The sequence below is a fragment of the Mobula birostris genome, chromosome 25 (genome assembly GCF_030028105.1).
Source record: "Mobula birostris isolate sMobBir1 chromosome 25, sMobBir1.hap1, whole genome shotgun sequence".
NCBI lineage: Eukaryota > Metazoa > Chordata > Chondrichthyes > Myliobatiformes > Myliobatidae > Mobula > Mobula birostris.
The window spans coordinates 52,566,704-52,581,576 of record NC_092394.1 but is presented as its reverse complement, the minus strand read 5'-3'; the positions used below and the strand labels follow the sequence as shown (position 1 = coordinate 52,581,576).

Genomic DNA, 14,873 nt, shown 5'->3' with positions numbered 1-14,873 from the left:
GGATCTATTCTATGCAGATAAAAATGGGGACAATAATTATAAGGGTAAATTCAACTCCAGCATTTTCTGTTTCATTTTAGATTTCCAGCATTCAAGGCCTTTTGATTCTATGTGCAGTTTAGTACAATCCAATACTATATTTGTAACGTTCACATAAATTGATAGTAAGACAACCTTCTAGTGGGCAAGATATCTTGTAAAACATTCAGGGAATAGCCATTTAGGCACCACAGGTTACTTTTGAACTTAGATTTAATCATCCCAAGAGGAAAATTTGGAGAATTCAGCAACTTTAAAGAGATCCAACAAGGAACCTCCAACAGAAAGAAACTACCCCTGATGATCTTAGATGACTATACTCCAAATGCGGAAGAAGCCATTTGTCAGACAGTGATAGTAAATGGCTGCTTTTGCAAATCAATGCCTGTGGCAAGGCCTGTTCCATAAGGATTAGTGCTAGGACCCTTGCTGTTTGCAACATAAGCAAATGGTTATAGGAGGCACGATCAGTAAAATTGCCATTGACACAAAGATCGGCAAAGTTGTTAACAAGGTGGAAGGTAGTCAGGCTGCAGAGAGATGTTGATGTGTTGGTGAAATGGACTGGAAAAAAGGCAGATGTTGCTTAATCTAGTCAAATGTGAGGTTATGCATTTTAGCAGTACCAAAAAGACCAGGATGCACACCATGAATAGTAGGGAGTACTGAGGAAGAGCAGGTTCTCAAGAGTACAAGTCATGGAGCCTTGAAGGTAGCAATGCAGGCAGCCCATATGATAAAGGTGGTTCGTGGTATACTGGCCATTGCATACAGGTGGGAGGTTATGCTCCAATTTTATAAAATCTTGGTCAGACCTCAGCTGACATACAGCATGCAGTTCTGGTCACCATGTTGGAGGAAGGATGCGATAGCATTGGAAAGGGAAATGAGAAGATTCACCAGAATGATGCCTGGGATGAAGCAGTTCAGTTACAAGGTAGACTCGAAAAGCTAGTTTTACTTCACCTAGAGTGGTGAAAATTGAGAGAGAACATAATTGGGGTATATAAAATTATGAGGGGTACAGATAGGGTAGACTGCAGGAAACATTTTCTCCCATCAAAGATAGATGAAAACAAGAGGTCATTAGCTTGTGGTAAGGGGAAAGTGAGGGATATAATGAGCAGCTTCTTCATCAAAAGGGTGCTACGTACCTGGAGTGCACAACCTGAAAGAGTGGTTGAACCTGGGTCATTAACACCAACACTTGAATCACTTAGGGAGAGGGGTTGGTGTGGATAATTTGGGCCAAATGGCCTGTTTCCATACTGAATGACTCCGTGATTCCCCATAAAGCTAACTACTGAAGTGCTCCTTCATACAGAGCAATTTCAACTGCAATGCATCGTCATGCATTATGATAGCTGTACTGCATTGCTCTTCAGTGAATACACCATATACTGGGCAAGCCAATATATAGTTACATGGGCCAAACAGGCTCATACTATTTGGAAAGTTGCGCTTTCAGTCTTCAAAATGAGACTAATACCAGATGCAATCCCATTAATTAATTTATGGTATTGATCAAATTCCTTAAGAGCTTATTCAGATCATAGTAAAGTGTTAGGGTAGCCATAATATACTCAGCTGATCTTCATGCACAGGTCTTGGAAGCTGTCTCTATGAGTCTACCTTTCCAGCATATTCATACAATCTGTTTAGAAATTCTACTTTGGATATGATCTAATTATTTACAGAGTTTTGATTTCTTAAAGAAATCATTGAGTACGAAAAAGGACACACCACGCATGGTACAATCATCATGTCAGTGTCCACTGCTTTCGTGCTGCGGTCTTCCGTGTGCAAGGTTTCATTAGGCTGCCACTTCGTAGACATAGACTGAATGGTCTCATCTGTGGTAATTACGTGTCCATCAAATCTGGGGAGAGAAAAGACAGTTTAACTATTTTGCATCCTCCACCAAAAAGGTAAAATAGTAATGCTTCACGCCATTCTCCACAATTTGGTTTAATTGACAGGGTTAAAGATATTTCTCTGACAAAGCTAACCTATAGTGGTACATTAAGATCTGAATACAATACCTAAAATTCATGAGCTTCAGAGACTAAATGTGAAAGAATCTTCGTTCTTTTAACATTCAATAGCCGCTGTAAATTCAAACCTCACCATCCTTCACACACGACATACAATGTAGTACTGCATTAAAATGAGAACATTGTGACAATCCATTTGGCTTAACAAATCTGGCTGTCCAGTCAAGGCAACCAGGATCCTAATCACACTATCTGCCCAATCCCCACATCACTTTATTCCATTTTCCTTCAACCGTATAACAGACAGTTTTTTTAAATGGCTGCAACACACAAAATCCTGGAGGAACTCAGCAGGTCAACTTAAGAATGGCTTCTGCTTAAAGTTCCAAACTCTGAATCAAATGAATACTGACAGGATCTACGTTCAGCTACTAAATGACTCAGTGAAAAGCCATTAGTCAAAACTGTCAGAAATGTGCATTTAGATGGTAGATATCACATCCCCAGCAACTGCCAGAGGGAATCAATTCCTTTTGAAGTACAATTATTGCAGAGGCCTATGTGATAATGAAATATTGTTCAGAATACCTGGACAACTCCCTGCTCGTCAGATATTGCCATAGTATTACTTTATATTCACCTGATACATCCTGGACAATGAAAGTCCAAAGCTCAAAGTCCTCTCTCAGCCTAGATTCTGCACTTTTGGGACAAAGAAGGCTCCAAGTATAAGATTTTCTAATTCAGAATTTAAAACATTAACCTGACATCAGTTTACATTAGTGGTAGGGAAATAAATGAAGATGCCCAGGGAAAATATTTACTTACATTAGGTAAAGCATGGATTTATTACGGATAATCAGTGTGGCTTCATGCAGGGGAAGTCCCATCTCAAAAATCTGATTGAATTTAGTTGAGGAGGTGACAAAGATGATTGCTAAGGGTCAGGGTGCAGGTAAATACATGGACATTAGTAAAACATTTGATGAGGTCCCTTGCTGTAGGCTGGTCCAGATAGTTAAGGCAGATGAAAAGACTACAGATTTCATTGGACCCAAAATTGGTTGGGTCATAGAAAACAGAGGATAGTTGTAGAGGGGCCATTTTCCAGTTCCGATGAAAGGTTTCAGCCCGAAATGTTGACTGTTTACTTTTTCCCACAGATACTGCCCAGCCTGCTGAGTTTCTCCAGCATTTTGTGTGTGTTGCTCGGATTTCCAGCATTTGCAGACTTTCTCTTGTTTATAAAAGTTGACAGGTTATATTGCAGCTGTATAAAACTTTCATTAGGCCACATTTGGAGTTGGGTGTCCAGTTCTGGTTGCCTCACTGGGAAGGACATGGCTTTGGAGAGGGTGCAGAAGAGGCTCATCAGCATGCCCTCTGGATTAGCTTTCAGAAGAGGCCGGGCAAACTTGGATTGTTTTTTTTCTGGAGCACCAGGGGCTGAGAGCCAACGGTGCAGATGAGGTAGATTAGTCACTCTTCCCGCCCCCCCCCCCAAGAGGAAACATTAAGTACTACAAGACAGGTTGTTTTTTTTACCTCAGAGGGGTAGGTGCTTGGAACATGCTGCCAGGGGAGGTGGAAGGAGCAGAAACAAGGAAATGTCTAAAATAGACAGACACATGAAAAGGCAGGGAAAGGAAGAAGAAGGAGCACATGTAGGTAGATGAGATTACTTTAGACTGGCGTCAGGAACAGCACGGTCATGGTGGGCTGAAGGATGTGTATTGCTCTCTGACACTAATGGGTGGTAGATTATCCAGTAAAGACAATCCTTTCAAATGAGAAGGCCCAACAAAACACTGTTTTATGCAAATATTCTGTTGGCAAAGCAAACAAGAGCACAGCTTTAAGATCTACATTTCATTTCTTAGTTTAATCTTCATTGCTGGCCAAATTGTCATGAATAAATTTTTTTTAATATATCTAGAAACCCGAAAACTCTGCAATTAAATTTGCACTGCATCTTATAGTACAGAAAATCCCAAATAGCTCTGGTAGCAAAATGTTGCTTGGTGTTATACCACTAAAATATTCTATACTCACCGTTTTTGGACTTCAAGGAAGAAGGAGTCTATTTTTCTCATCTGAAGTTCATACATGGCTCGTAAAATATGCAATGGTGCATTCAGAGCATCATGAGTTATCTGGAGGAAAATATCTCTCAATTACAATAGAAATAATCAGCTTACATTTCCTATAAAATGGAATAGCAGAACATGGTCTGAACTAACATGAATACAAGGAACACACACAAAATGCTGGTGGAACGCAGCAGGCCAGGCAGCATCGAGAGGAAGAGGTACAGTCGACGTTTCAGGCCGAGACCCTTCGTCAGGACTAACTGAAAGAAGAGATAGTAAGAGATTTGAAAGTGGGAGGGGGAGATTCAAAATGACAGAAGACAGGAGGAGGGGGAGTGCCTGATCTGTTGCGTTCCACCAGCATTTTGTGTGCGTTGCCTGAATTTCCAGCATCTGCAGATTTTCTCATGAATACAAGGTCTCTGGCAAGTTCAGTGTGAGCTCTATACTTAATTGTATCTTTGCACTGATTCTCAGCACATTGCTCACCTTGTGAAGGGGCTGGGCACATGAAACTGATAGATGAGATCTAACTACGATTCTAAGCCTAGCTAGCAAATGTATAATCATTCCTTCACTATCACATGGTCTAAATCCTGGAACTCCATGAACTACCTAAATCCATTCCTAAAGTCCTAAACATGGCCAGAATGTTACACAAATTAGAACAGTTACTTCTTTTTTTGTTAAAGTTATGTTCAATATAAATTGAAACTCCAATATCTAATTAGAAAAATAAACTTGCTCCATACCTGAAAAAAAATTTTTGTGGCTTCATCAAGACCATCCAAAGGATCAGGCTTAGTTTTGTCCAGATCAGTGGTACAGGTCTTAGATTCATGATCTGGGGTCTGTTCCTGCTCCTCTGTTTCCGAATCAGCCCCTTCAGCACTGGCACTGGCCTCTTTTTTGGACGAGTACATCATGATTGAGAGGGTCTTGTTCAAAACAAAGAAAGCGAGAATAACTTAAATCTTTATGCCCACCTGCTGCATTTTAGATTCACAATCGACTTGCTTTGTCAAATTCCAGATATCTACACGGCTGGCTAGTTAGAAGTACAAAACAAAGTATGTTCAAATCTGTTGAAAGCAGCACAAATTCTGATGATCGGTTATTAGACCATCTTATTGACATAAAACATCCATTACACATAACATGGCTCTCACCTCCAGGTCACTAAGCAACCACAGCTTACTAAACCCTGTCCCTTTGGTACACTTCTTCTCCAGCAGTTTGATCAAACCAGACTGTAGAATGATCGGATGGATGTCTTCAATACTAGGCTTCTGCAAAATAGAAACAAAACCTGCCCATTTACAACAATTTTTGATTGCATTCTCATAAATACTATAAACACTAGCCTTATGGTAATCAAACCACCATCACTGGAGTAGGACCCAACATTTAGATTTACAGCAATGTTCATCCACACCACACATCCATGATATTTGTAAAAAAAAAACCTACAACTAATCTACCAAATCACAACATGAGCATTTCTTAATTGAGCTTGTGTTCGAGTTGTCTTTTCCCTGAGTAAAGGACCAAACTTCAAGCCAATACCCTCACTGGTCATCGTACAAACATGTGAACCTGCACAAAAAAAACATCTAGGATCCTAATTATATCCATCACTCTGCTTTGGAATATTTCCATCAAAATTCCACCAAAAACATAGCTAGATAATAATTATTAAATTTATATATTATTTTGATGCTATTTAATCAAGCTTGTTTTCCATCCCTCACTACCTTTTCCCTTCCATTTCTACCTTCCCTTTACATGTTTGAATAATGATCAGCATTTCATGAAAGGTTGTTCTTTTTGTATATATCCACACACTTGCAAACAATGTCCAACAGAGACAGAAAGAGGAAGATGCACAAATATCAAGAGGACACAGTCAGGATGAAGAGGCAGAAGCAGGAGGGTAGTGGAGGGTGCAGACAAGGAAACAATGACAGCACAAGGGCCAGAAAGAAACAAAAGCAGAGAAAACAGTCCAGGAGAAAGAAATACAAAGTCAGGGCGTCATAGAGCAGGGAAATCAAATCCACTCTGCCCTCCACATGAAACAAAAATGGGCTATGTTCAATGACAAATAAGACTGCCAGAACCCTAACGATACGAGAAAGTCAGAATTACAGTGCAGAAGCAATTAAAATTCAGAGAAGTTCACAAACAGAAAAATACTGGAGTACAAATTCTAAAACAGCATTTATACAAATTTGTACAAATTATTACCTGCAGCAATTTGTAGAGACCCTTTAGAGCTAATGATTGCAGCCAGGTTGCCTCCACCGCATCTGGGGAACTGCTGTCTATGTTACTTTGCAGTAGGTGGCTGTAAATTAACATGAACTGCTGCAGGAACTCGACGAGCTGGGCTTGAGTTGTCATCCACTCGGCCTGACTAACTTGCATTAACCGATAATCTCGAACTGTTTTAGGAAAGAGAAAAAGCAGTTGTTAAAGAGTGGCTAGTTTAAACATACAAACTTCCTCTCACTGAATTCTCAAGGCTTCCATCTAGGTTTTAACTCTTTTTTTCCCCACCATTTCATTTTACTGATTTTAGTTCTTTCCCTCTGAGTTTCAGCTATATATTCAAATTGATCAGCAAAACAATCAGTAACAAATCAATAAAGCTTACAAAAAAGTTGGTTAACAACATACATCACCTTGGATCGATCTGTGTTAATGGGACCTTGGTGAACTGAGGCACAGGAGTTAGTATTCTCCCTCATTCACTGGAACTCCAGTCCCCATGCTCCCTCGACACTCCCTGGTTCTATTTCCCGCACTCCCCGGTTCTATTTCCCGCACTCCCCCTCAACGTACTGGCTTCACTGAGGAATTTTTATATTTTGCACCATGTTTAAGAAAAAAGTGAATTAAAAGTCTAACAACATCTCAGGTAGTCTGGAAAAGCTCCGTAACCAATAATCAAAGCTTGCTGGATTATCAAAGTTTAATGCATCAACAAAGGTGAAGTGATAAAGATGGACCAGGGAAGGAAAATTAAACAGATGAGGCACACCAGCAATAAGCAGCCTCATCAAGTTAAAGCAGTGGATAGCAAAAAGATCAAAGGAGGCCTGGTGAGACCACACTTAAGAGTACTGTGTTCATTTCTGGTCACCTCATTATAGGAAGGATGTGGAAGCTCTGGAGAGGGTGCAGAGGAGATTTACCAGAATGTTGCCTGGATTGGAAAACAGGTCTTATGAGGCAAGGTTAGCAGAGCTGGGACTTTTCTCTTTGGAGCGTAGAACGATGAGAGGGGACTTGATAGAGGTCTACAAGATTATGAGAGGCATAGATAGGGTGGATAGCTGGTACCTGTTTCCTAGGGCATGAATAGCAAACACCAAAGGGTATATGTGCAAAGTTAAGGGAGGGAAGTTTAGGGGAGACATCAGGGGTAAGTTTTTTTTACACAGAGGGTTGTGGGTGCCTGGAATGACTTGCCAGGTATGGTGGTGGAGACTAAAACATTAAGGGTATTTAAGAACCTCTTGGACAGGCACATAGATGAAAAAAAAAATAGAGGGTTATGGGGTAGTGTGGAATTAGTACTTTATTTAAAGGAATATATGAGTCGGCACAACATCGAGGGCCAAAGGGCCTGTACTGTGCTGTAGTATTCTAGAGTCTAGTGGTCGTTTCCCATTGAAGAGTAATGAGTTGTAAAGTATCTGCAGTCAGTGACACACAGACAATAATGACGACACTGTATACGTGACAATGTAACATTGAACAGTTCAGGACATACATAAAAGTATATAAAATGATGAGACACAAAAAAATAGCCAGAATCTTTCCCCTTGGTAGAAGTTTTTCAAACTTGAGCGCATAGATTTAAGGTGAGGGGGGGTGTTTTAAAGGAGATTGAGAGGCAATTTTTGTTCACAGAAAGTAGTTGGTCTCAAGGACATTCTCGATCAACACACAAAAGTCTGGAGGAGCTCACTGGGTCAGGCAACATCTAAGGAGAGAAACAGTCAACATTTTTGGTCAAAACTCTTCATCAGGATTGACAGAAGGGTATCAACCCAAAACCCTGACTCTCCATTTTCTTTCACAGATGCTGGCTGACCTGCTGAGCCCCTCCACCTTTTTCTATGTTACTCAGCATCTGAAGGATCTTGTCTCCCCAAGGACATTCTCAGAGCCTGCTTGAAAAATTGTAATGTGCCCACAGACTAGAGAGCTGATGGCTCATGACCACCCTAAATGAGGAAGGGCATTTGGGATGGCATTTAAGATGGCATTTGGGATGGCATTTAAGATGGCTCAGCAAAAATGGCAGGAGGAGTGAATCACTTCCTGCACTACTAATCTACTTTTCCTGTCGTGCATCTCCTGCCACACCTGTGGCATATTATGCAGATCCCAAACTGGACCAGTAGGCATCTCAGACCCTGAGAATGGAAGTCATGCTCATCCCCAGACGTCTGCTCATGAAGATAGAAGTAGTGACGGACAGCAAAGTAGCCCTCATGTAGATAGTCTTTACTAAACTAAAGCAAGGGCAAGAGGGAGCTCCTGGGAGCCAAGGTCATGCTTGGATAACAATGCGACCTTGTCACATCACATAAAATATTAGACAATACAAATACTACCAGAGGCAAAAATGCAAATCGACATGTTGTAAGGAAAGCAAATGACAAGCACAAACAAGAGAAAATCTGCAGGTGCTGGAAAACCAGTCAACACACACAAAATGCTAGAGGAACTCGACAGGCCAGGCAGCATCTATGGAAAAGAGTACAGTCAACGTTTCAGGCTGAGATCGTTCGGCAGGACACACTTGTTTTTAGATATAGTTGAAGTCTGAGAATGGGCTATGGATGTGGATGTCAGTCTAAATAACTTCAAATCCTATTTGGATCAGTCAAACACGAAATAAATTGCTCCCTGCCAAAGTCAAAGTAACAATAAATTCGGCAGAAGAACACAAAATATGGTGAAGATAGTTATCCCTCAATTTCTCGGAGCTTGCAAGAGAGGCATTCAGCAGGCAGAAGGTGACCCAAATCAATATGCACATCCGACTGGTTGATCAAAATACTTATCCAGATAATAGCACAAAACAGGAGGGGATTTAAATGTAAAATATTGGCAGATTACAAAAAAAAAAGCCCGATACTTGCCAACCTATATAGGACAAATTAAGCCAGAATAGATAAAATTTGATCCATGGCCACAAAACAAAGAAAAGCAATAATTCATAACAATCCAAAAATGATAAACAATGCAAGGACAGGAAACTAAGCAATGGGGCTCACTTCATCAAAACCCAATGGATTAGTGCAAAATCAACACCATTGTCAAAAATCTGTCCAAGTAAAATGTTTAAGCACAAAGACAGTGGTATAAATGCAGTGTTACAGTGCTGCCCATCACCCAACAGAATAAATATGCATACATGAAGAGGATTTGGAAGTCCTGATCAAGCCAGAAATAATATTTAAATATTTGCTCCAACTTCTATCACTGGCAAAATTCCAGCTGCAGATTCACTTTGAGCGGGGGCACACATGGAGGAGGCAGGATGTTGCAGTACACAGCACGTCCCACTCCAAGTAATCGTAACCAGAAGGTTGTGTATGTATAGTGATAACTGAATTTTGATGTGCCTGTCTGAAAGTTGCCCAACTTAAAATTCCTATACGTGATCTTGGTTATGGTCGACAAAGAGTTACCGGTAAAAATCCCACCTGAACTGCACAAAAATATGCAAGCCAGAATAAAACATGGCTGAACCCACTGAGTTCTGTGCACGCCGACAAACAGAAACTAGAATGCTACACAAAACCCACCATGGGCCAACTATGAAAGGAGCCAGGCAATGGACTGTTCAAGATCAATAACCCGCCAGGGTTCATCACGTCAGAGAGGTGTGTCAGAATCAGTCAGGTTTATTATCACCAGCAAATTCGTTAACTTAGCAGCAGCAGTTCAATGCAATAGATAATATAGAATAAATAAATAAATTATAGTATATGTATTGGAGATTAAAAATTGTGCAAAAACAGAAATAAAATATATTTAAGAATTGAAGTGGTGTTCATGGGTTCAATGTCCATTTAGGAATTGAATGGCAGAAGGAAAGAAGCTGTTCCTGAGTCGCTGAGTGTGTGCCTTCAGACTTCTGTATCTCCTTCCTGATGGTAACAGTGAGAAAGGGACAAGTCCTGGGTGCTGGAGGTCCTTGATAATGGACGCTACCTTTCTGAGACACCACTCATTGAAGATGTCCTGGGTACTTTGCAGGCTAGTACCCAAGATGGAGTCCATTAAATTTACAACCCTCTGCAGCTTCTTTCGGTCCTGTGCAGTAGCCCCCCCATACCAGACAGTGATGCAGCCTGTCAGAATGCTCTCCATGGTACATCTATAGAAGTTTTTGAGTGTACTTGACATACTAAATCTCTTCAAACTCCTAATGAAGTATAGTTGCTGTCTTGCCTTCTTTATAACTACATCAATATGTTGGGACCGGGTTAGATCCTCAGAGATCTTGACACACAGGAACTTGAAGCTGCTCAGTCTCTCCACTTCTGATCCCTCTATGAGGATTGGTATGTGTTCCTTCGTCTTACCCTTCCTGAAGTCCACAATCAGCTCTTTCATCTTATTGACGTTGAGTACCAGGTTGTTGCTGCGGCACCATTCCACTAGTTGGCATATCTCACTCCTGTATGCCCTCTCATCACCATCTGAGATTCTACCAACAATGGTTGTATCATCAGCAAATTTATAGATGGTATTTGAGCTATGCCTAGCCACACAGTCATGTGTATCTAGAGAGTAGAGCAGTCGGCTGAGCACACACCTCTGAGGTGCACCACTGTTTATCGTCAGCAAGGAGGAGATGTTATCACCAAAACACAGAGATTGTGGTTTTCCGATTAGGAAGTCGAGGATCCAATCGCAGAGGGAGGTACAGAGGCCCAGGTCCTGCAACTTCTCAGTCAGGATTGTTGGAATGATGGTATTAAATGCTGAGCTATAGTTGATGAACAGCACCCTGACACGGGTGTTTGTGTTGTCTAGATGATCTAAAGCCGTGTGGAGAGCCATTGAGACTGCATCTGCTGTTGACCTATTGTGGCAATGGGCAAATTGCAGTGGGTCCAGGTCCTTGCTGAGGCAAGAGTGCAATCTAGTCATGACCAATCTCTCAAAGCATTTCATCACTGTAGATGTGAGTGCTACTGGGCGATAGACATTAAGGCAGCTCCCATTATTCTTCTTAGGCACTGGTATAATTGTTGCCTTTTTGAAGCAAGTGGGAACTTCTGCCCGTAGCAGTGAGAGGTTGAAAATGTCCTTGAATACAGGCATACTGTAGCCAAACACATGTTGATTAAATGCAAATCAGTACTGAATCAACTCCTGAGTCAAGAACTGGCAAACTGTACTCTTGTTAATATGGTGACAGCAATAATTTAGCAGTTAATAAATTAAGAAAAAATAGTCACAGAATGTTGAAAATTTAATTACAATATCCCAGAATTCCCAGGAGCATTGTGCTGCCTATGGTCATTACTAACCTCTTCATTTGATCTTCAATCACACAGAATCATCCCTCTAGTGATCCACAAACCTGACTCCATTGACCATTTATAGGATCACAGAAAATGGCCCAGGAGACAGCCATTCAGCCTATCACACCTTCCAGAATCAAGTTTATAACTCCACAGTTCACATCTCTTCAAGCACACTTCCAATCACTTTGTCACAGATCCAGATCTCACTGCCTTCAAGATGGAAAGTTTTTTTTTGTTTGCACTCTTTAATCTCTCTACCAGTGATTTGATATCTCTGTCCCCCAGCTCCTGCTCTTTAACTATTCTCTTGTTCTTCGTATTTATCTACATCCCATTATTTTGTATGCTCAATTACTTCTCCCTTCTGCTCTTATGTTCCAAAGTAAACAAAACCAGCTTTTCCAATCCTTCCTTATCATTAATTTCCATTCAATGTCCCAGAGGTCATCTCCACATTAACATTTTTCTCATTACGTGGTCACCACATCTGTATGAAGTGCTCAGGCTGTATACAGTTCTAACATAACCACACAGCTCCATAGCTCAGCTAATAAATAAAAGCACTGGTATGCCTTTCCAATTGGGTGAGTGGCCTGCTAACTTTAAGGATCAATGGACATGCATTTCTTGGTCTCACTGTTCTTCCACTCCTCCCAATTATCGTGCATTCCCTTACTGTGTGATACTTCCTCAAATACATTGTATCCCAATATCCCATTTATCTTGCATCCCAATATCCTATTTATTGTGCATTTCCTTACTATGTGGTACTTCCTCAAATACGTTATACCCACTTCTCTGGATTACATTTCCTTTGCCATTTCTGTCCAATTGATTGCACCATTTGTAACCTCTGCTGAATCTGTAGAACTCTGTCTCAGAGCTGTCTAGTGACCTGAAGGCTGAGGTAGCATGCTGTGTCCTTGAGCAAGGCACTTAATCACACATTGCTCTGTGACGACACTGGTGCCAAGCTGTATCGGCCCTAGTGCCTTTCCCTTGGACAGCATCGGTGGCATGGAGAAGGGAGACTTGCAGCATGGGCAACTACCAGTCTTCCATACAATCTTCACTCACAACACACTGGAGGAACTCAGCAGGTCGGGCAGCATCCGTGGAAAAGATCGGCCGACGTTTCGGGCCGGAACCCTGTCCTGACGAAGTATGTGTGTGTGTATACACACATACATATATATATATATAAATAAAAAGATCAGCCGTGATGATATTGATCATGTGGAACAAGCTTGAGGAGTTTGGTGGCCTCTTCCTGTTCCTCTCATGTTCTTGAGTGTATGTTCTCCTGATGTCTAAAGCTTTCTACCTCCCTAGTCACATTGTATAACGTCCCTGAATTTAAATTGAAATAGTTAACAAACTGGGACTCAGATCTGAGCTCACTGGTTCCAATCATAAAAATATCAGTGAATCTTTCTCTATGATTCCTCCCACTGAACTAATTTTGAATGCACTTTTTAAAACTCTTAATGACGCAACATTGTACAAAAGTCTGAGGCACGTATATATCGCTAGGATACCTGTGACCTTTGCACAGTACTGTACTCGCCTTTGTGGAGCAGAGAGTGGGTTTGTAGAACTGGTGGGAGCACAGGATGTTGGGAATGGCAAGGGTGGAACGCCACGGAAGTGGTGTTGGACAGGTGGCAGAGGAGTGCCGGGGCAGGGGATGCCGAGAGTGCAGACAGACAGATAGCTCTGAAACACCAGGCAAGGTCATTTGATTCCAAACAGACACTAGCAGGCTTCGAGTCCTCTGGCCCCGACCCTACAGGCAGCTAGGCCCTTTTCTCAGTTCCTTCAACCCCGCTGCATTTGTTCCCAGGATGCAGCTTTCCTTTCCAGGACATCTGAGATGTCCTCCTCCTTCAAAGAACAGGGCCTCCCTTCCTCCACCATTGATGCTGCCCTCATCTGCATCTCCTCCATTTCCGGAACATCCGAGCTCACCCCATCTTCCCATTGCCTTAACAGTGATAGAGTTCCTCTTACCCTGACCGACTGCATCCAACACATCATCCTCTGCAACTTCGGCCATCTCCAAAGGGATCCTAACACTGAACATATCTTCTCCCCCCCCACCCCCCGCCCCACCTTCCACAGAGATGGCTTCTTCCACCATTGCCCTGTCCATTTGTCCCTCCTGGCACTTATCCCTGCAAGCGGCAAAATTGCTATAGCTGCCCATTCACTCCTCCCTAACTTTCATTGAGTGCTCCAAACAGTCCTTCCAGATGAGGCAAAGTTTCACCTGCGAATCTGCTGGGGTCGTCTATTGTGCCTGGAGACCCCAATACGGCCTTATCTACACTGGTGAGACCCACTGGAAATCAGGGGACCGCTTCACCCAGCACCTCTGCTCCATTCGCCTAAAGCAGCACTTTTCCAGTGGCCAAACATCTTAATTCCAATTCCCATTCTGACACGTTGGTCCACGGCCTCCTCTTGTGCCAAGATGAGGCCAACCTCAGGGTGGAGGAGGAACATCTTGTATTCCGTCTGGATAGCCTCCAACCTGATGGCATGAAGATTGATTTCACATTCTGGTATTTTCTCCCCCTCCCCTTTTCCTCCATTCTCCACTCTGGCCTTTTACCTCTTTTCTCCTGCCTATCACTTCCTCCTGGTCTCTTTCTCCTATGGTCCTCTTTCCTGTCCTATCTGATTCTTTCCTCTCCAGCCCTTTACCTTCCTTTCCCACCTGGCTTCACCTATCACCTTGTAGCTAGCCTCCTTCCCCTCCCCCCATCTGTTGATTCTGGCTTCTTCCCCCTTCCTTTTCAGTCCTGAAGAAGGGTCTTGGCCCGAAACATCGACTGTTTATTTACTTCCGTAGCATTTTGTGTGTGCTGCTTAGGATTGAAAACTGATGGTCAGCACTCTCACCATTCCACCCAACCCTCTCCATTTCCTTCTGTTAGCAGCCCAGAACACATATCAGCAGTGGAGTGCAGTCTCAGAAAACACACTGATCATTTAATTTTCCCCATTTTTATCTTCAGACTTACCAGGATGGATTCAGACTTCTTGGCACGCAAAGTTGTGCTCACAGTGGACAGGTATCTTTTTGAATTTGGCAACTTCTGTGAAAACGCTCCATCAATTTAATTTAAATAGTAACTGAAGAGCTCACACAAAACTGCCCATTTATACTTTCCCTGTGCCAGAAG

The 14,873-nt window shown here is 42.1% G+C and overlaps 1 protein-coding gene across 3 annotated transcripts in view; it reads right to left on the bottom strand.

Moving 5' to 3' along the window:
- Positions 1–14,873, bottom strand: part of zzef1 (zinc finger, ZZ-type with EF hand domain 1) — a 261,590-nt gene that overhangs the window by 85,703 nt on the left and 161,014 nt on the right. For all 3 annotated transcript variants that reach the window (XM_072243417.1, XM_072243419.1, XM_072243418.1), the window contains exons 44-48: positions 6,371–6,567; positions 5,293–5,412; positions 4,876–5,061; positions 4,086–4,186; positions 1,783–1,918 (exon numbers count right to left, since the gene is read on the bottom strand). In XM_072243417.1, the coding sequence (XP_072099518.1) occupies positions 1,783–1,918; positions 4,086–4,186; positions 4,876–5,061; positions 5,293–5,412; positions 6,371–6,567 (740 nt within the window). The remainder of the gene's footprint in view (positions 1–1,782; positions 1,919–4,085; positions 4,187–4,875; positions 5,062–5,292; positions 5,413–6,370; positions 6,568–14,873) is intronic.